General features: G+C 42.8%; 1 protein-coding gene across 1 annotated transcript in view; it reads right to left on the bottom strand.

Annotated features, from left to right (window-relative positions):
• The window catches only part of LOC147728404 (cilia- and flagella-associated protein 337-like), a 378,048-nt gene that overhangs the window by 278,069 nt on the left and 80,351 nt on the right, over window positions 1–19,628 (bottom strand). The window contains exon 7 of the mRNA XM_086963279.1: window positions 5,271–5,388. Coding sequence (XP_086819405.1) covers window positions 5,271–5,388 — 118 coding nt within the window. The remainder of the gene's footprint in view (window positions 1–5,270; window positions 5,389–19,628) is intronic.

The raw sequence follows: 19,628 nt of genomic DNA, 5'->3' as shown, positions 1-19,628 counted from the left end.
GTGGTACACTTTTGTGCAAAGGTATTAATTTACACGGAGCCTGCAACGGTTCTGCAAATAACCTCTCTTGCCACCTGCACGGTACTCCCTCCACAGTGATAGAACCCATTTTCAGGCAGCTATCCAATGGCAGTTACATTATGTTGAATGATCACAGCTGCTGTGGCATGAGGCCAGGAAAACTGTATCTCGTTAGTGTGTCGTCCATGGTCACTTGTTGTATGCAAGTATTGTATCCAACGCACAAGACTGACAGTGGGACGGCCTTATGGCCTTCACTGAATATCTCTTCTATACGAATTGATACTTTAAGCAGAATAAAAGTCATGCTTTTGCAAAAATCTGTGCCACTGACCTCGTCTACAGAAACGTATGATCTGCAAGTTGCGAGGACATCTGCAGAGATACATGCATTATTATCAACGAACTGCCCAGTACATTTCGCAGAAATGTTAAGTCAAATCTTAAGCATGTCTGATACCAGTGGCATAGCACATGTATTTTAATCGATTGTTTCGGGACTGTTAACACCATTCGAAGCAGTCCTCTGCATTTTTCCAAACTTCGTGCACTCTGTGTTCGGCGGCCTGCCTCTCCTCTTGGGACTCGTAGCAGGAATTCTATTTTTATTCCTTCTGCTTCGATATGGCAAGTCCGGTAACCGATGATACCCAGACTACCATGGAAGGGACCCTCCTTGCCATGAGGTATCGTGATAGAATTACACAGATTCTTGGCATGGCTCATTTAAGAGATCTGAACACAACCTGGTTTCTTTCGTTCAGACCAATCTGACAAGATTGTATCTTACCTGTTTTACGATGCCTGCTTTGCGGAGAGGAATGCGTGTTGGACATCTGTCTCACACTTTCATCAGTCCTGCCAGCGGATGTCGAAGCCTTGCTAGGTCCGGTAACGACTCATGCATTGTGCTGTCCCCAACGGCTACCAATCCTGATGACGGCATTCATTGAGGTCTCACCAGTAAGTCTAACTGAGGGTGAGATACGAGGATCAACAGGCACAGAGGTACCATCTGATATGAACACTGCTAATGCGGCACCTGGCGCTGACGGCAATGCTTCTCATCTGTGCACATTTGATCTGCTAGATCAAATAGTCCCACTTTCACCTACTGTGGTAGACGATTTCTTTGCCAGCCTAGACAATCTGATGTTTTCTCCTGACACCGAGAATAACCTATGATTCTTGCACACAGCGTTCCCTGAGCTCTGAAATTTGGCCTTCAATTTTTCAAAACACAGAATTCTAACTTTGGGACTCTATTTTTTCACAAACAATTTGAATTTTTTCTCTCCAAAAACATTGAACTTTTTGGCACAGACTAATCTGCTTAAAGTAGAACTATTCTTAGAGAACAAGAAATTGTTTTTCTTTTTAGAGACACTATTTGGCCTTGTCCTCATTACTATAACTATTGATATGTTATGTTATGAAATGGTCTCGACTTTTTTTCTGTATTTAAGAGCCATTTTCATAAATGTAAATTCATGACTCATTCAGTTTGAATAGTTAGATACCATACTATATCCTTAGAATGTCATCACTTCCTTAAAATGCGTACTGTAGAAATACTCAATATTTTTCTCATGTACAACCATTTCAAGTGAATTTCTATGTATTTTGGGGTGGGATTGTAAACACTAGCTTTAGATATGTTCAGTGCTTATTAGGTTAGCTTTATTGAACTTAAGATTGTAGAGTGGGTGTTGTAAACGAATCTAGGACCCTGGTGTAATTTTCCCGATTCATGCCCTTATATAGGTATACGTTATCATATCCTTATATAGGCATAGAAATCACTACCATATTTGGTCTAAGCCATACAGCCCAAATACGGCATGGCTACTTCCACTAAATTCCAAGAATTAACAACAATTTCTTGGAAAAACCTGCCTTCAGTAGCTAGGGACTTCCCCTGCTTGAATATTAAGTTCTCCAAGAACTCCTGGCATTTTCCAAGAATTTAGCCTTTAAGTGACGTTATTAAGTCCAAACATGCGTCAAACTCTGCACCTTCAAAGTATAAATATGCCTAGGTTTGACCAGACAAACACACAGTGGTTTGGAGCAGATCGACTATCTACTTGCCCAACGCCCTGCAGCAGCAAGTGCCGAAGGAAGCCGACCCTCCAGCTGACGCACTGAGAGAGACGCTGTCTTTTCTCTTGCCGAGAAATCCAACTCCAGTGTTTCCAGCTTACCATTGCAGGTATCGGGGAAATCGAGTCCTGAGAGAGAGATACAAGACCTCCTTCATTCTAAAACCAAGGTACGGAGCTGATTAGACCTCTTAGAGAATTCTTAGATTGGATTCCTGGCAGAGAACTACTAAACTTAGGCTACTCCTCACTTACTCCTTCCCTAGTACTAGACTTAGGTTAGGTGCACCGGGGTAGGTGTATTTTAGAAGCACCAGTTGAGTATTTTAGTAATTATTTATTACTCTATGTATTTTATACATTTTATGCACTTTATGGCCTAGAAACCATATCATGCTTTTACAGTACTACTTTATAATACTGTTCGTATTATATGCAGTGTACTTTATAATCAGTATTACAATTGTAGCAGTTCATTTCCAATGCTTGAGAAAGAAGACTGTTCAATAAATACTTTTATTGAAAACGCCCGTCTCTCTATTTCTCTGCATCTCTGGTGAAACGAAGCATGCACGATTGACTGAGTAAAATAGTTATCTATTGTTTCCGCGACTCTAGGAATTGATTTTTTATTGTTGGGAAACAAAGTTGTCATGTTTATGCAGTTGTCAGAAACTAATCCCTTCTTGTGAATTCGAGAAAGTTTCTAGTGACCTTTGAGCTAGCTGGCACTCACTATTAAGTTTAATATATTCGGTAGAGACCTAGTCGACTTCAGTCCTACGTCTAAACTACAGTATATATTATTCCAATGCGCAGAGCCTATTGGGAATATAGGAACTACACTACAGTGGGAGAGACCAAAGGGCATCCAAAATACACTGAAGTGAACCTATCTCCAAAAGACAAACCCTTCCCTTATAAGGCCTGTCATCTTTCAATTAGGAACTGAGAAGGAAGAGCGGCGTGAGCAGCTAAATGAACTAATATCAAATAAGAGTCCTTTAAATACGTTTTTATTCTGATCATTATTTAAAAAAAACTATAATACATTAAATGCACAACCCCTTGATAAAATCAGAAAAAGTTGCAGGACGGAAAACAGTGCATGGGTAAAATAATACTTTATTGTCCAATCCTAAAGAGCAAAACGTTCACTAATCTGTGATTATAAGAACCTGTCTCAACTCTATAACAAGAGTGAGAGATCTACAAAGAAGCCAATGCTGAGTATATAAAAGGAATCGAGGGAAATAAGGGAGAGATGGACAATAATTTTGAAAACTTCATACCATTGGGAGATTTGGTCATCTCAAACCGGTGGTGAGCTGTGCAGCCCTGTTTAAACAGGACGAAAGCTAGATCTCCTTTCAGGCCACCAATATCTATAGTGGACAGTAGTAGAATGTTGAGAATGAGGTGGTCAGAAAATAACTAAATGTAAGGAGCAAGGACCCCACTGCCCATTGGCTATTTCAAAAAAGTGAAGTGAGACTGTGATGCTGGAAATGCAGGTTAAAAAAAAAGATTATGGGCCTTATTAGGATTGCGGTTTTTCCGCATCCTCCGGGCCGGCGGAAGTGTCCGCCGGTCCGGAGGATGCGGCAAAACCGCTGTGGAGCCTTCAAAGACCCCCCGCCAGATTAGGATGGCTGGGGGGTCAGGAAGACCGTCAGCCGCTTTTCCGCCGCGGTCGCCTTACGACCGCGGCGGAATAGCTCTAATATGGAGGCGGTGTCTAACAGACACCGCCAGCCATATTAGGATGGGGGTAAACAGATGCCTTTCCGCGGCGGCTTCTCCGCCGTGGAAAAGCATACGGTGATTTCTTTGGGGGCCCGTTGCGGGCCCCCAGGGTGACGGGGGGTGGGTGGGGCACATGGGGGGTACCTATGGTACCCCCCTGCATTTGCATGCACAAATCAGCAGGCACCGCGCAGTGCCTACCGCTTTGTGCATGCACATGCGAAGCATGCATTTTTATTATTGCGGCGGGTGCTGCTTCAAGCAGCACCCGCCGCAATGTTTAACATACAGGATGTGACCACCAGGGTGGTGGTCACATCCTAATCTGCACGGATGGACCGCCGCTGCCCCTGCGGACGTTCCTCCTACTCTGGGGTGGCGGACGGAAGATGGTCCGTTCCCCATCCTAATGAGGCCCTATGTTTGGGGCCAGTGGTTATGAATTTTATGAGGCACGAGAATGGGAGGCAGCAGTAAGGTTAGTGGCATGTTGAGATGTTCGTGGACTATGGTAGGATCAGTTATAGTTTAATATATAAAATGTTGAAAAGGGAAAATTTTAATGTGTAAAGTCACTGACCCTACTTGTAGGCCTTTTGATTCTACAGAATAAGCTCAACCTTTTTCACAGTCGCATACCGGGTGGGGGGGGTGAGGCTCTACCCACCCCTCTAAGGCTAATAGAGCAACTGGTGCATTTTGGATGATGTGTGCAAGCATTTCCAAGTAATTCCATTGGCATAGTGCCTGGACCTGGGGTCATCACAGTCAAAGAGGTGCCATCTTTAAATGTCATCAGCCAGCGGGGCCACTCATCTTTCCCAAAATGTTAGAATCAGAGATTTTTTGGGGGGTTGAGGAAGATATCTCTGTTTTTGGGAAGGATACATCATTCAAAATAGTCATATGTACATTCAGGCCAATGAGGGAGGGCTATAATGTTTTATATATTAGAATATTGAGTAGAGTAACGTTTCTTGAGGCAATGGAGTTGAAGTTGTCCCCTTTTTAAGCTGGGGGTATTCTTCAGAATACACCCATACTTTTTCACAGCCACACATTAAGCGCCACTACAGTAAATTAATATCATTAACTCCAAGTCCAGAGAGCTGTGTGTTACCTGCAGTTCATCATCAAGCCCTTATCTTTTAAATCTCAATCCTTTATCTTCTAAATCAGTGTTATCAGCAATACGCCTACTATGACTCCAAGATGTAACATATTATTAAAGACATAAACTTAATTCTCACTATAATGATTCCTAAAGGAACTTACAAGAAATAATGAATGTGTTGTGTTATGGCAAAATAAAAATATGTAGATCCACTATTTCAATGTGCATCTCTCCATTTTGATTCATAGCAGTATATTTAGAATGTACAGAAAGATACAAGTCCTTACCTCAGTGACCCAGTCGTTGTGAATCTTCCAGCGTATAAAAGTGGTGTATTCACTTTCCATGACATTCTCTAATGAGGCACTAGGGATATAATCTACCAGTGGACACTTACTCCAGTTCCTGTTGGTCAGTCAAGAAAAAATACAATTATTGCTGTAGAAAACACAATACTCATTATCATAATGTGTTGAGTGATACACAAAATATTCATGGTTACTGTTATCTCCAATAGTGTTTTTTCACACTAAGTAATCCTGAACGAAAAACGATAAAAGCCAAGCTTAAGTTGTCTGCCGTTTAGTAATCTTAGGTGGCGAAAATCATATGTAAGCAATGTATCCAAAGCTGTCATGCCTCACATGGATATTTAATGTCTCTCTAAGCAATGCCTTGATGTTTACGCATAATAAATACAAATACCCAGTCATGTATGCTCCGTTCAACATTGATATCAAGAAAATACCTGGGGCCTCATTTATGAAAAGTGACGCATCGCTACGTGAAAACAGCGATGCGTCACTTTTCACTGCGCACTTCTTGCGACACCAATGATGCGTCATATTTAATGTATGACGCATCATGTCGCAAGGACTTACAGATACGTCAGTATTTCTGACGTATCTGTAAGCGCAAAAGTGACGCATTGCTGGAGTGTGTCACAAAAGTGACGCAACTCCAGGAATGCGTCCTTTCACATGGGGAAAGCCCCATGTGAAAGGGCTTGCGTCAGTCTTACGCCTGCTGTGAGGCAGGCGCAAGATTTTGACGCAACAGCGTCCTAAAAGTGACGCAGTGAAATCTCATAGATTTCACTGCGTCACTATTACGAGGCTTTTTGCGGGGGAACGCCCCCTCTGCATACATTATACCTGACGCAGGTATAATGTGGAGCAGGGGTTTAAAAAGTGACGCATCTACCTAGATGCGTCACTTTTTAAATATGGCGCAACAAGGCGCATTTTTTACGCCGCTGGTGCGTCACAAAAAGTGACGCACCGGCGGCGCAAAACTGACGCAAGGCCTCATAAATGAGGCCCCTGGCCTTTCTAATCAAGCAACAAATCACAACAATTTCCAAACCATCCCTACACCTGTTTAGCAATAAAAGAGGTTTTGTGGACATGTTATAGTATGGTACCTAGTCTGACTTTTCATGAGCCAACAACAGGTCACTTTATATAAGGTTTCCCACATGCCTTGGTCATGGATAACTCAGCAAAGCTTGTTTTGTTTGATATATAAGAATTTTTAGTAGTAGGGTAAAGCACATCAGAACTTCACTGTATGACCCCCCAGTCTAATGGACTGGTGGAGAGTGTGAACCATCGAATTAAGGTAACCATTCAGATCAATGACACAAGAAGACATGATACTGAACGGTCAATGCAGGATATAGTTGGGGTGCATTGCACCCTCTGCATTCAGTCTTGGATTTGGTAATAATAATCTTGATGACTTGGAAAAGAAGGAAGTAGACTAGTTCTAGTGTGGATGCAAGGAAAGGGAAGGGTATATATTAAAGAGCAGGTGCATTCTCTAACAACACATGAATCTGTGGCTGTGGGCAACAATGTACCTTTATACACATATTATGGTAATGCATTATCATCCGGAGATTCTAGTAAAAAATACGGAGGGAAATAGGGTAGTTCTTGGACATCAACTAGACCCATAAACATATATTGCATTACCGAGGGCACAGCAGTCACAAGAATTGATAGGATACCAGAAAATATTTGGTGGCCTAATGCTTATAGATGCAAATAGGTGACACTGTAGAAACCCTAGGATGACGATAAAAGGAGTGGTGTACAAAGGGTGAATCCCAAAATGTTTGATAGGGTATGGGGTGCTTGGATGACACAATATAGGCTATCGGATGAAATGCCGACATCAGTGATGTAGAATACAGAACAGCACACAAGGGCACGGTTCAACTTAAGCACAGAGAAGATATAAGACTAGTTGCACATATACTATCCACAAGAACAGTTAGAGAACCCAGAAAATATATGTACATCCAGTAACCCACTACCGGCATTTGCAACACATTTTTAATAGTACCTGCATCAAATGGAGCAATATGACAACAACGCTCTCAAAAGCACACGGCACTTTATTGTCTGGAGGGGAAAAGCACGCCGCACTTTCTTCCTGTTCGGGAGGGGAGCACGTAGCACTTTCTACCTGTAAGGGGCTGCAGAGAGGACTCGGTCTCCCAGAAGGGGTTGTGCAAGGAGGCGCTGTCATCATCCCTTTACGCCAGGAGGTGCTTAAATATAGCCCAGGGCTCCCGCCGCGCGGGACGCGTGCAGCCTCGCCCGGGCAAAGCCCAGGCCAAGGTTGGTCTTATCCACAGCCATCGGCGCCCGGAGGAGGCTGGACTGGGCCTACCCCCTTACATATGCTTATCGGGACTGAGGTGACAAAGGGTACTGTCGTTTTCACTTATTTGATCTATTGGAGGTACAGTCCCCTTTGACCCTTTGATTAGTTCTGATTGTTTCTGTATGCCATAACTGGAAATTGCCTATCGAGCAATAAAATCGTCAAAAGGAGGGGTTATAAGGAAAAAGAAAAGCAAGGGCCTGGAACTGATGAGACCCTGGATGCCTTTTTAACGAGGGCTGAATCTGTCCTTGCTCACGAAATTGAGCTAACTGAGGGAAGGCTCTCCTTGGACTCACTCATTGCGCAAAAACGTTCTTCCCTAGGTGGTCGAGGTTTAGCCTCTGATCACCCGAACTCTGGGCAATTAATTGACGAATCCAGTACTGCTATAGTTCCAACGTCCATTTTATCCTTATCTACTGGCACTACATCGGAACCTTGTAATGCCACTCAGGAGCAATAAACTTCTCTCCAAGTGGAGACTAAATACTCAGACGCAAGGACTAGGAAAAGAAAGGGAGGTGGTCTCTTAAAGCAAAAAACATTGAAAAGAGTTTGCAAATCCACTGGGAATGAGGAAATGGATTCAGGACCTGCTTTACACCCAAGATCTACTAGAGCTACAAGGTATAATGATATTACTAATCAACCCCACATGGGGAGCGACCATGTTTATGACTCTGACTTGTTGAAAAGAATAGAGACTATGGTGACTGTACTTTTAAATCCCATATTGTATAAACTAACTCAAATAGAGGAAAAATATCTTCTTTGGAGGCTTCTCTTTTATCGAATCCGGCCCCTCTCAAATACTACTGCGCCAATAGACAAAGCGAGATTTAATCCCTAACCAGGTAGGGTGCCCCTTATGGTGCCTCCCATGGTACCAGCTGTGGCGACTGATAGAATGGGAAGTCTCGCTCCTCAACAAGTAACAGGGTTGTCTACTGATTTGCCGGGTTCTGCCACAAACTATTAGGGAGAATATTGGCCCGACTAGGTCACATGGCGAACGAAAAGGATCTAATGGTACTATGAGCACCTACACTTATGTTAATCCGTCCACATCCTCTACCCTCTTGGAGGGTGGAGCTCAAGCTTCTTGCTTGGTAAGGGGAGCCTCTCAGTACTTAGTCGTGGCTGGAAAATCCAGAGGAAGGGTAGATCTTCCACAGCAGCCTGCCCATATGTCATAGTCCTAGCTAATGTTCCCGAACTGAAAGCAAATTCGCTAGAAACCACGGAGCAGTTATTACATAAATCTCAGCATTGGCTATCAAATTGTATAGGAGAAAATGTTAATGTGCATAAACATATCATTATGGCTCGGAGGGTTAATTGGGTTGGAAGAGTTCCCAAGACTATGAAAGGTGATTGCATTATACTGAATTTTGATAACTATTATATAATGGGTGAACTATTAACTATGTTGCCGAGTATTTCATCATCCTACTCTGAAATGTGTTCCCTTCCTCTGGTTTTCTTTTACAAACCTTATTTTTCACCCCAGTCTCCTTCTTTTGGAGCACATAATACTCTGAAGCCCTTTCGTCTTCTGTTTAACCGCCCTCTTCCTCCCTTAGTTCAACCCTTTACCTTTAGTAATAGGTTTGCTGCACTAGGAGGCATGCCTACATGTGATTGACTGAATGACAAGATCCCATTAGATAATGGGGATGGTGGTATAGAATTGCTTACTGTCCTTTCTGTAATTTCTCAAGCACAAATAGGTATGCAGATAGACTGTCTGAACTTGCCCCAGAAACCGATACATCAAGAGAATTCTCTAGGGTCTGTAGCGGCAATGTCTCGGAATATTGCTGGCTACAATCAAAAAAAGTAGAATCCAAAATGGCTGTCTCTGTTAACATCTAAAGATATAGTGTGCTTGCAAGAGACTTGGGACATTGACCCAATATATCTGAATGGGTATCGTTCTTTTCAAACTTCTGCTATACCCTCACCAGCTGGTCGTGTTAAGGGTGGTTTACTGATACTACTCTCTAACGCTTTCCCTCTTAAAAGTGAAGTTCTTTTTAAATACGTCACCTTATTGTCATATTATTTCATTAGAGTACTGTGTGGATCAATACTGGCTCCTTATTAATTTTTCTAATAACAATTTTGGAAGTAATCAAGCAGCGGTGTTGGTTCCTTTAGAAAGAGATATTGACAGCTTGCAAGAAAAAATTACTAAACCCTGCAATATAATCTGCCTGGGGGATTTTAATGCTCATCCTTGCAATAAGATTAATACACCAGTATGTGGATTGCTGGACGATGATGGGAAGAGTGTCCTTCATTTTGGTCACTCTGAGTACGGTAATGCCCTAAACAGACTATTAACTATAAATAATCGTGTGTTCTTAAATGTTTCTGAAATGTTAACTGGTCAGCTAGGATTTACTTTTTCAAATCGTTTTTTCGCCTCTACCGTTAATTATGTTTTGGTCTCTGACTTGATAAGAGGGTTTTTCTCTCATTTTGAGATGGCTTTGCATGCTTTTAGTGACTACGTTGCAATAACTTTTCTTATCCCCTCTGTAAAGAAAAATGTATGTGTTTTTAAACTTCATGTAAATCCCTTAATTGCAAGGGAGAACGGAATTATTTTGAAGTGGGAGAGAGTGAATACTAGGAGGTTTCTGGCCAACTTAGGGCCTCATTAGGATGGCGGACGGACCTGGGACCGTCCGCAGGGGCAGCGGCGGTCCCTCCGTGCGAATTAGGATGTGACCGCCACCCTGGCGGTCACATCCTGTATATTTAACATTGCGGCGGGTGAGCAGCACCCGCCGCAAGGTTAAATATGCATGCTTTCCATTTGCATGCACAAAACGGCAGGCACTGCGCGGTGCCTGTCGCCTTGTACATGCAAATGCTGGGGGGTACCATAGGCACCCCCCATGTGCACTCCCCACCCCCGACACCCTGGGGGCCCGCAAGGGCCCCCCAGAAGCTATTTTCCACATGATTTTCCACAGCGGTAAATCTGCCGCGGAAAAGCATGTTTTTACACACATTGTAATTTGGCAGGCAGTGTCTTGCAGACACCGCCACCAAATTGCGGCCAACACCCCGCGGATCAGTGGCGGACGGATCTGCCGTCCGCCGGTGATCCCACCGCCATCCTAATCTGGCGGTGGGTGTTTTGAAGGGCCGCAGCGGTGATTCCGCATCCTCCGGGCCAGCAGTGGCTTCTGCCGGCCCGGAGGATGCGGAATCACCGCAATCCTAATCGACCCCTTAGTTTCCAATTGACTTGGGAAGATGATGCTTTGCCTAGATTCAGTTTCTCACGACAGCATGGCCTCAGCTTTTGAGCTGATTTTATCTGATGTTAAAAAAAATCTAATCTGTTTTATACGTAATGGCCATCATAAAAAATACAGGATTGATGAGGACTGTGATAAATCCTTAAAAAATCTTCACATAGCTTTGAAGTCCAAATCCTGTAACCCATTTCTGGTTAAGTCTTTGCGAAAGGCTTATAAAAAAGCAAGGACATCAAGGATGAAAGCCCAAAGTAAGAATTGTGGGAACATTTGCAAAAGGCTGCTTCACTAAAAATTTCACAGGCAATTTGGTCTCTGATTAACGCACCTTTTCTAAGAGATGAGCAGTCCATGTCCATAGATACATATGTTGAACAGGAGGAATGGGTTACCCATTTTGAAGGTCTATTTGGAGCTAATGAGAAGGAAATTACTCAGTCTACTTCCGTAACTTTATCAAGGGCAGGAGATGTTGCTAGCTTTACACTGGAAGAAACAAAGTATGCTTTAAATCAGTGTAAACGTGCAAAGGCACCGGGACCGGATGGAGTCCCTATCGATTTGTTTTTGAGAACCGAGAACTCTGGGCCCCACTTTTAACAAACGTTTTTAATAAAATAGCCCAAATAGGTGCCCCTCCTTCGTGGAAGACACCTGTAATTGTCCCTATCTACAAAAAGGGGGATAAGTCAATTCCGAAAAAATACAGACCTATATCTTTGATAGACTCCACTGCAAAACTAAAGGTCCGGCTGATTTTAAATAGATTGGAGGAATGGGCCTTAGAGAAAAACATTATAATCCCATTTAGGTTTGGCTTCAGAAAAGGGAAAGGCACTGTGGATCAGTGCCTGAACTTGAGTTTAATTATAGCAAAATACACTGCAGCCAAAAAAGGCCATGTCCATCTTGCCTTCATGGATCTGTCTTCAGCCTTTGACTGTGTGGCACAGCCTAGGCTGTGACAGATAATGGAGGGAATGGGGCTCAACCTGAAGATTATTAAGATTATTTGTGACTTGTACTCAGGTGCCTCAGCTTGTGATCGCTATGGAAAGGAAGGTGAGTGTACCAGACATTTTAAAATTTTGAGAGGTGTGAGACAAGCGTGCATTCTCTTGCCCTTCTATTTGCACTGTATACCAATGATGTAGAATCTGCTCTGCTGGGATCTACTCCAGATGTTTCTTATATTAATTCATTACAAGTACCAATACTACTAAATGGGGATGACGCAGTGATTTTAGCTTGTACTAGTAATGCGCTGCGTTGCTTAGTGTTTGAGTCCACGCAATTCATGAACAAGCTGGATATGAAAGTTAACTACTCAAAGTCCTTCATCCTAGTGGCAGGCTCCAAACTGCGGAAACAGCCTCATATTAACACTGAAGGGGGTAAGCCGGGAGTTGTTGATTTTTTTAAGTACTTAGGGATTATGATTGATCGTCAAATTAACTGGCAAAACACGATTGTAAATAGGGGGTTGCAGATGGAAAAGAACATTGGGGCTTTAACCAAATTTATTAAAATAACTGGTTTAAAACCTGTGGACGTAATAAAAACAGTGTATGAGGCAAAGACGATATCTGCTGCCACTTATGGTACAGCTGTTTGGTGCACCAGACATTGCTTGAAATAGCAAGCTATTGAAGATAACTTTAAACAAACAAAATATATCACTGTCAATGTCATGCTTCAATTTTAACTGCCATATGGAATTGAGAGTCCGCTATATAACTAATAAAATGTCTGTGGTGCCAATTTTAATGCGACACTCAGTATGGTGAAAGGAGACCCTTTCATTGACAAGAGATATTGTAAAGGACGTCTTGAAATTAGACGGGGTGGGTAATATCAGCTGGCTACGCTATGTCCAATCTATTCTTAAAGCAGCTGGGTTACATCATCTTGTTGTAGACCCTACAACCTGCAGGTCTATTTCTAAGAAAGACTTGAAAATCCATTTGTTATCTAGATTGCAGGCAAGAAGGGAGACCCTAAATATTAAGCTGTGGACATTTGGAGCATACCCTAGCATAATGCAAATGGATATGAATTCAATATATCTATCATTCGTCTCTAATATACAGCACAGATATATCTTGGTGAGATTTTGGTTAAATTACATCCCCTTGATGCTGGGTTTTACCCGTAACATCTATGTAACCTCTAATCTGCCATTTTGTACATGTGATGATCGATCAATTCAGAATAATATGCACTTTTTGTTTTTCTGTAAATTTTATTGTGATGAACGGAAAAGGTTTATTATACCCCTCATGCGTAAAATTAATTTAAAATTGTGCCTTGTGGCCCTTTATTACCAGCAGTTATTATCTGACCCTTTTACAAGTCTTTGGTGTCCTTTCTTTTATCTGCCCTAAAAAAAGATGTTCAATCTGTTAATTCTGTTTTTAATAGAGAATCAATTTATTGAACTGTGTCAATAATTATGTGTGCATATGAACTTCTTCCTTTTAATTATACAGTAAGAATAACATATTTTAATGTGGTATTTCTGCTATAATTCTTTGTATTTTAAGCTTACTTCAACGTCGATAAATGGTTTATTTGTAGTATACTATACTTTTAATGCCTTCATTGTGTTGGCAAAATAAAGTTATTTCTGACTGACAACAACCAATGAGAATATTATACTTGTGTACTATATGTTAAGTGGCAATGTTCAAGGAAAAATTAATACTCCAATATATTATGTCTTTTTTTAAAAAAAGGATACATACATATTGTGTGTGAGTCATGTGTAGGTGACTTAGTAAAGATAAAGTTAAGGAAACAATGTACTGGCGCTTCAACTTATTCTCAGCCTTGCAAGGTTTTGAAGGTTAGTGTCCCTTTAACCCAGGCGCAGAAATGGAATCGTAGTTATACAGCTGTGAATCAGGGGGTGAGGGGTGAACCCTCACTGATACAGAATTTAGGAATGACAAGGGTTTTCAGACCTCTGGGGGTTACAACAGAGGTGTATTTTGTGAAGTTGTATTAGAAGAAAGCATTGAAGGGCATACTGGGAGTAGTGGTAACCACTTTCTGCGATATGGCTTTGTGTGAGTGAGGACTCTGAGATTGTGTATGTGAGCCTGTTTCCTATTTTGGATGTTAGTGTGTATAAGGAAGAAGGATGAAGTTGTATTGTTTTCTTTAAATTACCGTTAAAAGTATTCACATGTTTGTGTTTGATTTTATTATTCATAGTCTTGCCTTTCCTTTGTCATGCATTCAAAATTCCATCATAATGCACTCAGCTTCAGATGTGGGGTTCCATCACTGACTATTGCCAGTAGATCAGGCAAGGAACATATGTATTCTGTATGGCTTCTGTATGGCTTAAGCATTCATATTTTTGAAACATCTCTGGTTTGAAGATGTCCCCTATTAGTTCAACTGGCTCTTGCATTTGAATGGCCTAAGTAGAGTGACCATGCTAAACAATATGAAGGGAGAGGACACTCGTAGTATAGCCATGACTGGTTGGATTGCAAAGGGGCATCACTGGTCAAATTATGGGGAGAAGTGGATCTTATGTGCATTAAAGTGCCAGTGCTCGTGCTGACTGAGTGATCGGACTTAAAGCCACAATTACACTGCTGTTTTACAAAAGCGATGTTGACTGCTCCGCAGTGTTTTTTTTATTCCTGAGCTGCAGAGGAGGACCTCTGGTACCCCACCTGGCCACTCATCTTCATTGACCTTCAGCTATCACTAGACACCACCTGAAAGAGAACTCAACTCAAGCAGAGTCTAGAGCATCTAGATCTCTCAACATCATCAGCCAGGTTTGTGTGTGTGTGTGCAATGCCCCTTCCCTGAACTATGGCACTAGGCTACTTAGGTAACTATGTGGCTCTGATTAATAAAGCCCTGCTTTGCTCTTGGCTGTAGCCTTTCGTGATAGTTGTGTAACTGTATTGCATTGTATTACCTTCATTTCAATAACGCAATAACTCTGTCTAAAAGGATAACTACTTGGACAATATTTGAAATGTGAGAGGTATATGAGCTGACTGTTCGAAGTGTTTCACCCTACATCACCCTCAAAGCCTGAGCTCTGACCTTTCGCCCTCACTACACCCTGTAAGCCAAGGCTTACAATGGAGGTACTTGGCAATTTAGGCAGGTCCCAGTTGGACATGGTTACTGTGGTTCCAGGAGCAGCCCCAAAGAACTTGGCCCAAAAGTGTAAATAAAACGCACTGTTACTTGGGGGCTATAAATATTGAGACTAAAACAGTAAACGTCTTGGGTATTTTAATGGGTGTATTTATTTTTGTACTTATTTTAAAGTTTTATACCTACTATACTCCAGAAAATGTGCCAGAGATTTAATCAGTGTTTAAGAGCAAAAAACAGATTATTTTATCAGCAGGTGAGAAAGATGGCTGCTTGATGAATGTCGCAACTACACAAGGGATGCCACAGCCATTGGGGAAACTGATGTTATAGAAATCTGGATATGGAGCATGGACTTTCCTTGGACTTCAAAGCACTAATATTCCATGTAAAAACGTCGTCAAGGCTTACCTCGTGGCACCCAAAGGACGTCTACGTGCTGTGCACACAAATCTCCCTCCAGCAACATTAACAGCAGGCTCCCTTACCATCTTCCAGAGCATTACATCTTGTCAGGACCTAACTGACGTTTATGTTGAGTAATGTTTGGACCACTCACCTCCACGCATTTTCTCATTCCACTCCTCAATTCACTCCCTCCTACTTCCCTTTCCTATATTATCCCTCCTTCTCTTTCTTCCCCCCTTACTCCCAGTGCATGACTAATATGCGCTTGGGATTGCATGTATAACGTGTTTTGTGCCCTATGATTATTCATGACTGTGTTTACTTTTAAAATCCTCATTTAAAACAAGTTTTCGCCGTATTTTAAAAGATCGAATTTAGCACTCTAAGCACATTTGGCTTCTTATCTCGCCAAGTACCAATTTAATTGCTGTGTGCCCCTGTCCACCACGGGTGTTTCCCGATTGTGTGGAGGGCGCGTAGGCGAACAGCTGCTCCCCGAGCTGATTGGTTGAATCCTAGTCAGGTGGGACGCCAGGCTCCTGAAGCGGCCATATTTAAGAGGGGCAATTCTTTCCGCGCCCAGCGGACGCGCCCAGTGAATGTGCGCCGAAGTTGCGCCAGAGTTAAGCCCGTCTGCGCCCGTCTGCGCTGAGGACGCGCTAGGGGCCAGACGGGCTGGACCTCGCTTCCCCCTCCATGGTAATTGTGAGTTGTACTCTTACTCTACTCTTCTGGCTCTTAGACCTGTGCCAAGATTGTGCCACTTTAGTTTACCTCCAGATGATTTGGTTAATATCCACTGTTGTAAGAGGACTCTAAGTTTTAGACGCCCTCGCTATCCTCGTCATAAAAATCCTGTCACAATTGGAAATCAGCTGCCCGCTCTTAATCTTTTTAGTGAGGCGGGCCTGTTGTTAAATGCTAGGTCCCTGGTGCGAAATAATGTCGCATTTAACGATTTTGTTTCTCAAAATAAACCACCCTGGGTTTTTATCACCGAAACCTGGGGCTCTGAAACCTCTGGCCCAGATCTTGTTGAGGCAGTTCCCGAGGGCTATTCCCTGTCCAGACTCGATAGGACAAGGTGCAGGGGTGGTGGGCTGGGAATCTTGTTTAGAGACATCTTTACTTGTTGCACCAAGCCTCTCTCTTTGCCCTCAGACACCTTTGAGGCACTGTATTTCTCCATTAACTTTCTCCCTTCTGATTCTTTCTCTGGAATCCTCTGCTATAGACCCCCAGGCCCCAAAACGACTTTTCCTTATGAAATTCTTAAACTTATTTAGCCTTATGTTGACATACCCCATTTTACTATTCTGGGTGATTTTAACTTCCATTTAGAGGCCACAGATTCGAAGGATACGCTAGCACTTGTAGAGGGTCTAGCTGCATGTGGACTAGACCAATTGGTCAACGGCCCCACACATCTGGCCTCCCATACGCTGGATGGCATTTTTTCTAATGATGCTAGACTTAGGACTGGCACCCCTATTCCCCTTTCTTGGTCCGACCATCTGGCAGTTCCCTTTCATTTTAAAGTAAACTCCAACCTAGGCAATAAACCGAAAATTGATGTTTGGTCCACAAGAAAGAACTATAAAACTATAAATGATAACACTCTTTTACCTTTTATGAATGATCTTAGGTGTCCTTCTCTAGAGGATCCAAATAGGGCTGCTTCTGACCTCTCTAATGCCCTAGCCACTGCTATAGAATCTCTTGCCCCGGCCAAACGACATTACTTAGCCCGAAAGAGCCCCTCTCAACCTTAGTTTTCAGACCGCTTAAAAACCATGCATCAGATATGTCGGCAACAAGAAAGGTCCTGGACTGCTCATCCTGATCCACGGGGGAAAGCCCTGCATAAATCCCTTCTTAGAGACTATAAGAAGGCGATAATGGAAGAAAAAAGGCATTATTTTACTAATCTGACTACATCCTTAAAATCCCCTAGAGACCTTTTTAACATTATCAACACTCTCTCGGCACCCAGACCGGCTGACCCTACCATCGAAACCCAGGAACTTTGTAATAACTTAGCGAGTTTCTTCCATGATAAGATTGCTGAGATCTACAGTGCGCTTGAAATTAGAAATCAAGAGCTAAACGCTAAGGCACTAGGGGCCCGATGTAGGTGGCAAATACCGGTCGGAAACAGCCGAATTCGGCCGTTTCCGACCGGTATTTGGCATCTTGAGATGTAGGGGGCCAGATTTTACAGATTCTGTAAATTTACCGAATCGGTAAATTTACAGAATCTGTAAAATACCGAATCAGTATTTTTACCGATTCGGTAATTCCCAGATGTAGGTGGGACTCTTCTGAGTCCCAAAGGCCCTACAAATTCGGTATTTTACCACCCAATCCAATTGGGTGTTAAAATACCGAATTCAGGTGTGCATGCACACCTAGCCATGTGACAGACAGACATGCCCTTAGGGCATGTCTGTGTGCCACATGGCGCACATGCCTATTTTTGGGGTGCCAGAGGGTGTCAAAGTGACACCCCCTGCACCCTTGCAAAATTCGGTATTTACCGATTCTGTAATTACAGAATCGGTATTGCCCATTGATTCCTATGGGCTTTAAGGCCCATAGGAATCAATGGGCAATACCGATTCGGTATTTACAGATTCGGTAAATACCGAATCTTAACGATTCGGTATTTACAGAATCTGTAATACCTACATCTCCCCCTTTCATATTTACCGACTCTTAAATACCGAATCGGTAAAATTCGGTATTTAAGAGTCGATAAATATGAATTACCTACATCTGGCCCTAGGATCTTCCTTTTCAATCCCTGATATAAATGAAAAGACTGATGTTTTGCTTAAACCATCGCTCACATGTTTTCCCCCTCTGTCTCTAGAAGATCTTAATCTTTTTCTGGACGCCACAAAGTCCTGCTTGCCTCTTGACCCCTGCCCATTAAAAATCTTAAAAACTTGCAGAGGGTCGGTGCTTCCCCCTTTATTGGAAGTTATGAACTTGGCGATCCGAGAGGGTATTTTTCCCTCTTCCTGGAAAACCGCCATTGTTAGGCCTTTGCTTAAAAAACCCTCCCTAGACCCAGAGATCCTGAAGAATTACCGTCCTATCTTCTTACTCCCGGCCCCAGCCAAGATTCTGGAATCTTATATAAATCAAAATCTGTCCACTTTCATTGAAAATTCCAACATGCTTGACAGCTCCCAGCACGGCTTTCGATCAGCTCACAGCACTGAGTCTGCTCTCACTGTTGTGACAAACAAAATTCGATCTGAGGTTGACAAGGGACACCCTTCGCTGCTTGTGTTATTAGATCTCACAGCAGCTTTTGACACCCTGTCCCCGTCAATACTGATCTCCAGGCTCAAGGACATCGGATTAGGAGGCTCTGCCCTCAGTTTACTCTCCTCCTTTCTCCATCATAGGGAGCAGAGAGTAAAAATGGGCAACTTCCTCCCCGATCCCCAAAAGGTGCAATGTGGGGTTCCTCAGGGCTCCTCGTTGAGCCCTCTACTGTTTAACATCTATGTTACCCCACTTGCACAGGTGGTAAGATCCTTTGGCCTGGATGTGCTATCGTATGCTGATGACACACAGATCTTGGTATCCATCACCCAGCCAGTTTGTGAGATTGCTTCCAAGTTTAGAGCATGGAGGCAGTCTCCAAATGGATGCGTGTAATTTTTTTAAATTAAACGGCGAAAGAAACGAAGTTATGGTCTTCGGAGGGAGCCAAGATCTCTGGTCGAAGGATTGGTGGCCTAAGTCCCTGGGAGATTGTCCGACCCCCACTCCAATTGCTAAGAACCTTGGAGTACAAATTGATCCTGCCCTTTCTTTCGACCCCCAGGTAAATAGGACAGTGTCAACTTGTTGTGGCACCATTAGAATTTTAAAGAAAATTGCCCCTTACTTGTCCTTGGCAGCCCGGAAACAAGCAACAGCTGGCCTAGAGGCTAGATTATTGTAATGCCCTTTATGGTGGAATCAATAAAGGCTCTATCCATCGCCTCCAAATGGTGCAAAATGCGGCAGCCAGATTGGTTTTAAGCCTTCCTAGGAGAGCGTCTGCAACAATGGCCAGAAGGGACCTTCACTGGCTTCCGATTCCATCTAGGATCTCTTTCAAAATTCTCTGTCTGGCCCATGGTGCTATCCATGGCT

This window comes from Lissotriton vulgaris, chromosome 3_1 (genome assembly GCF_964263255.1).
Source record: "Lissotriton vulgaris chromosome 3_1, aLisVul1.2, whole genome shotgun sequence".
Taxonomy (NCBI): Eukaryota; Metazoa; Chordata; class Amphibia; order Caudata; family Salamandridae; genus Lissotriton; species Lissotriton vulgaris.
The sequence above is the reverse complement of the archived record's forward strand: the minus strand, read 5'-3'. Positions and strand labels throughout refer to the sequence as shown.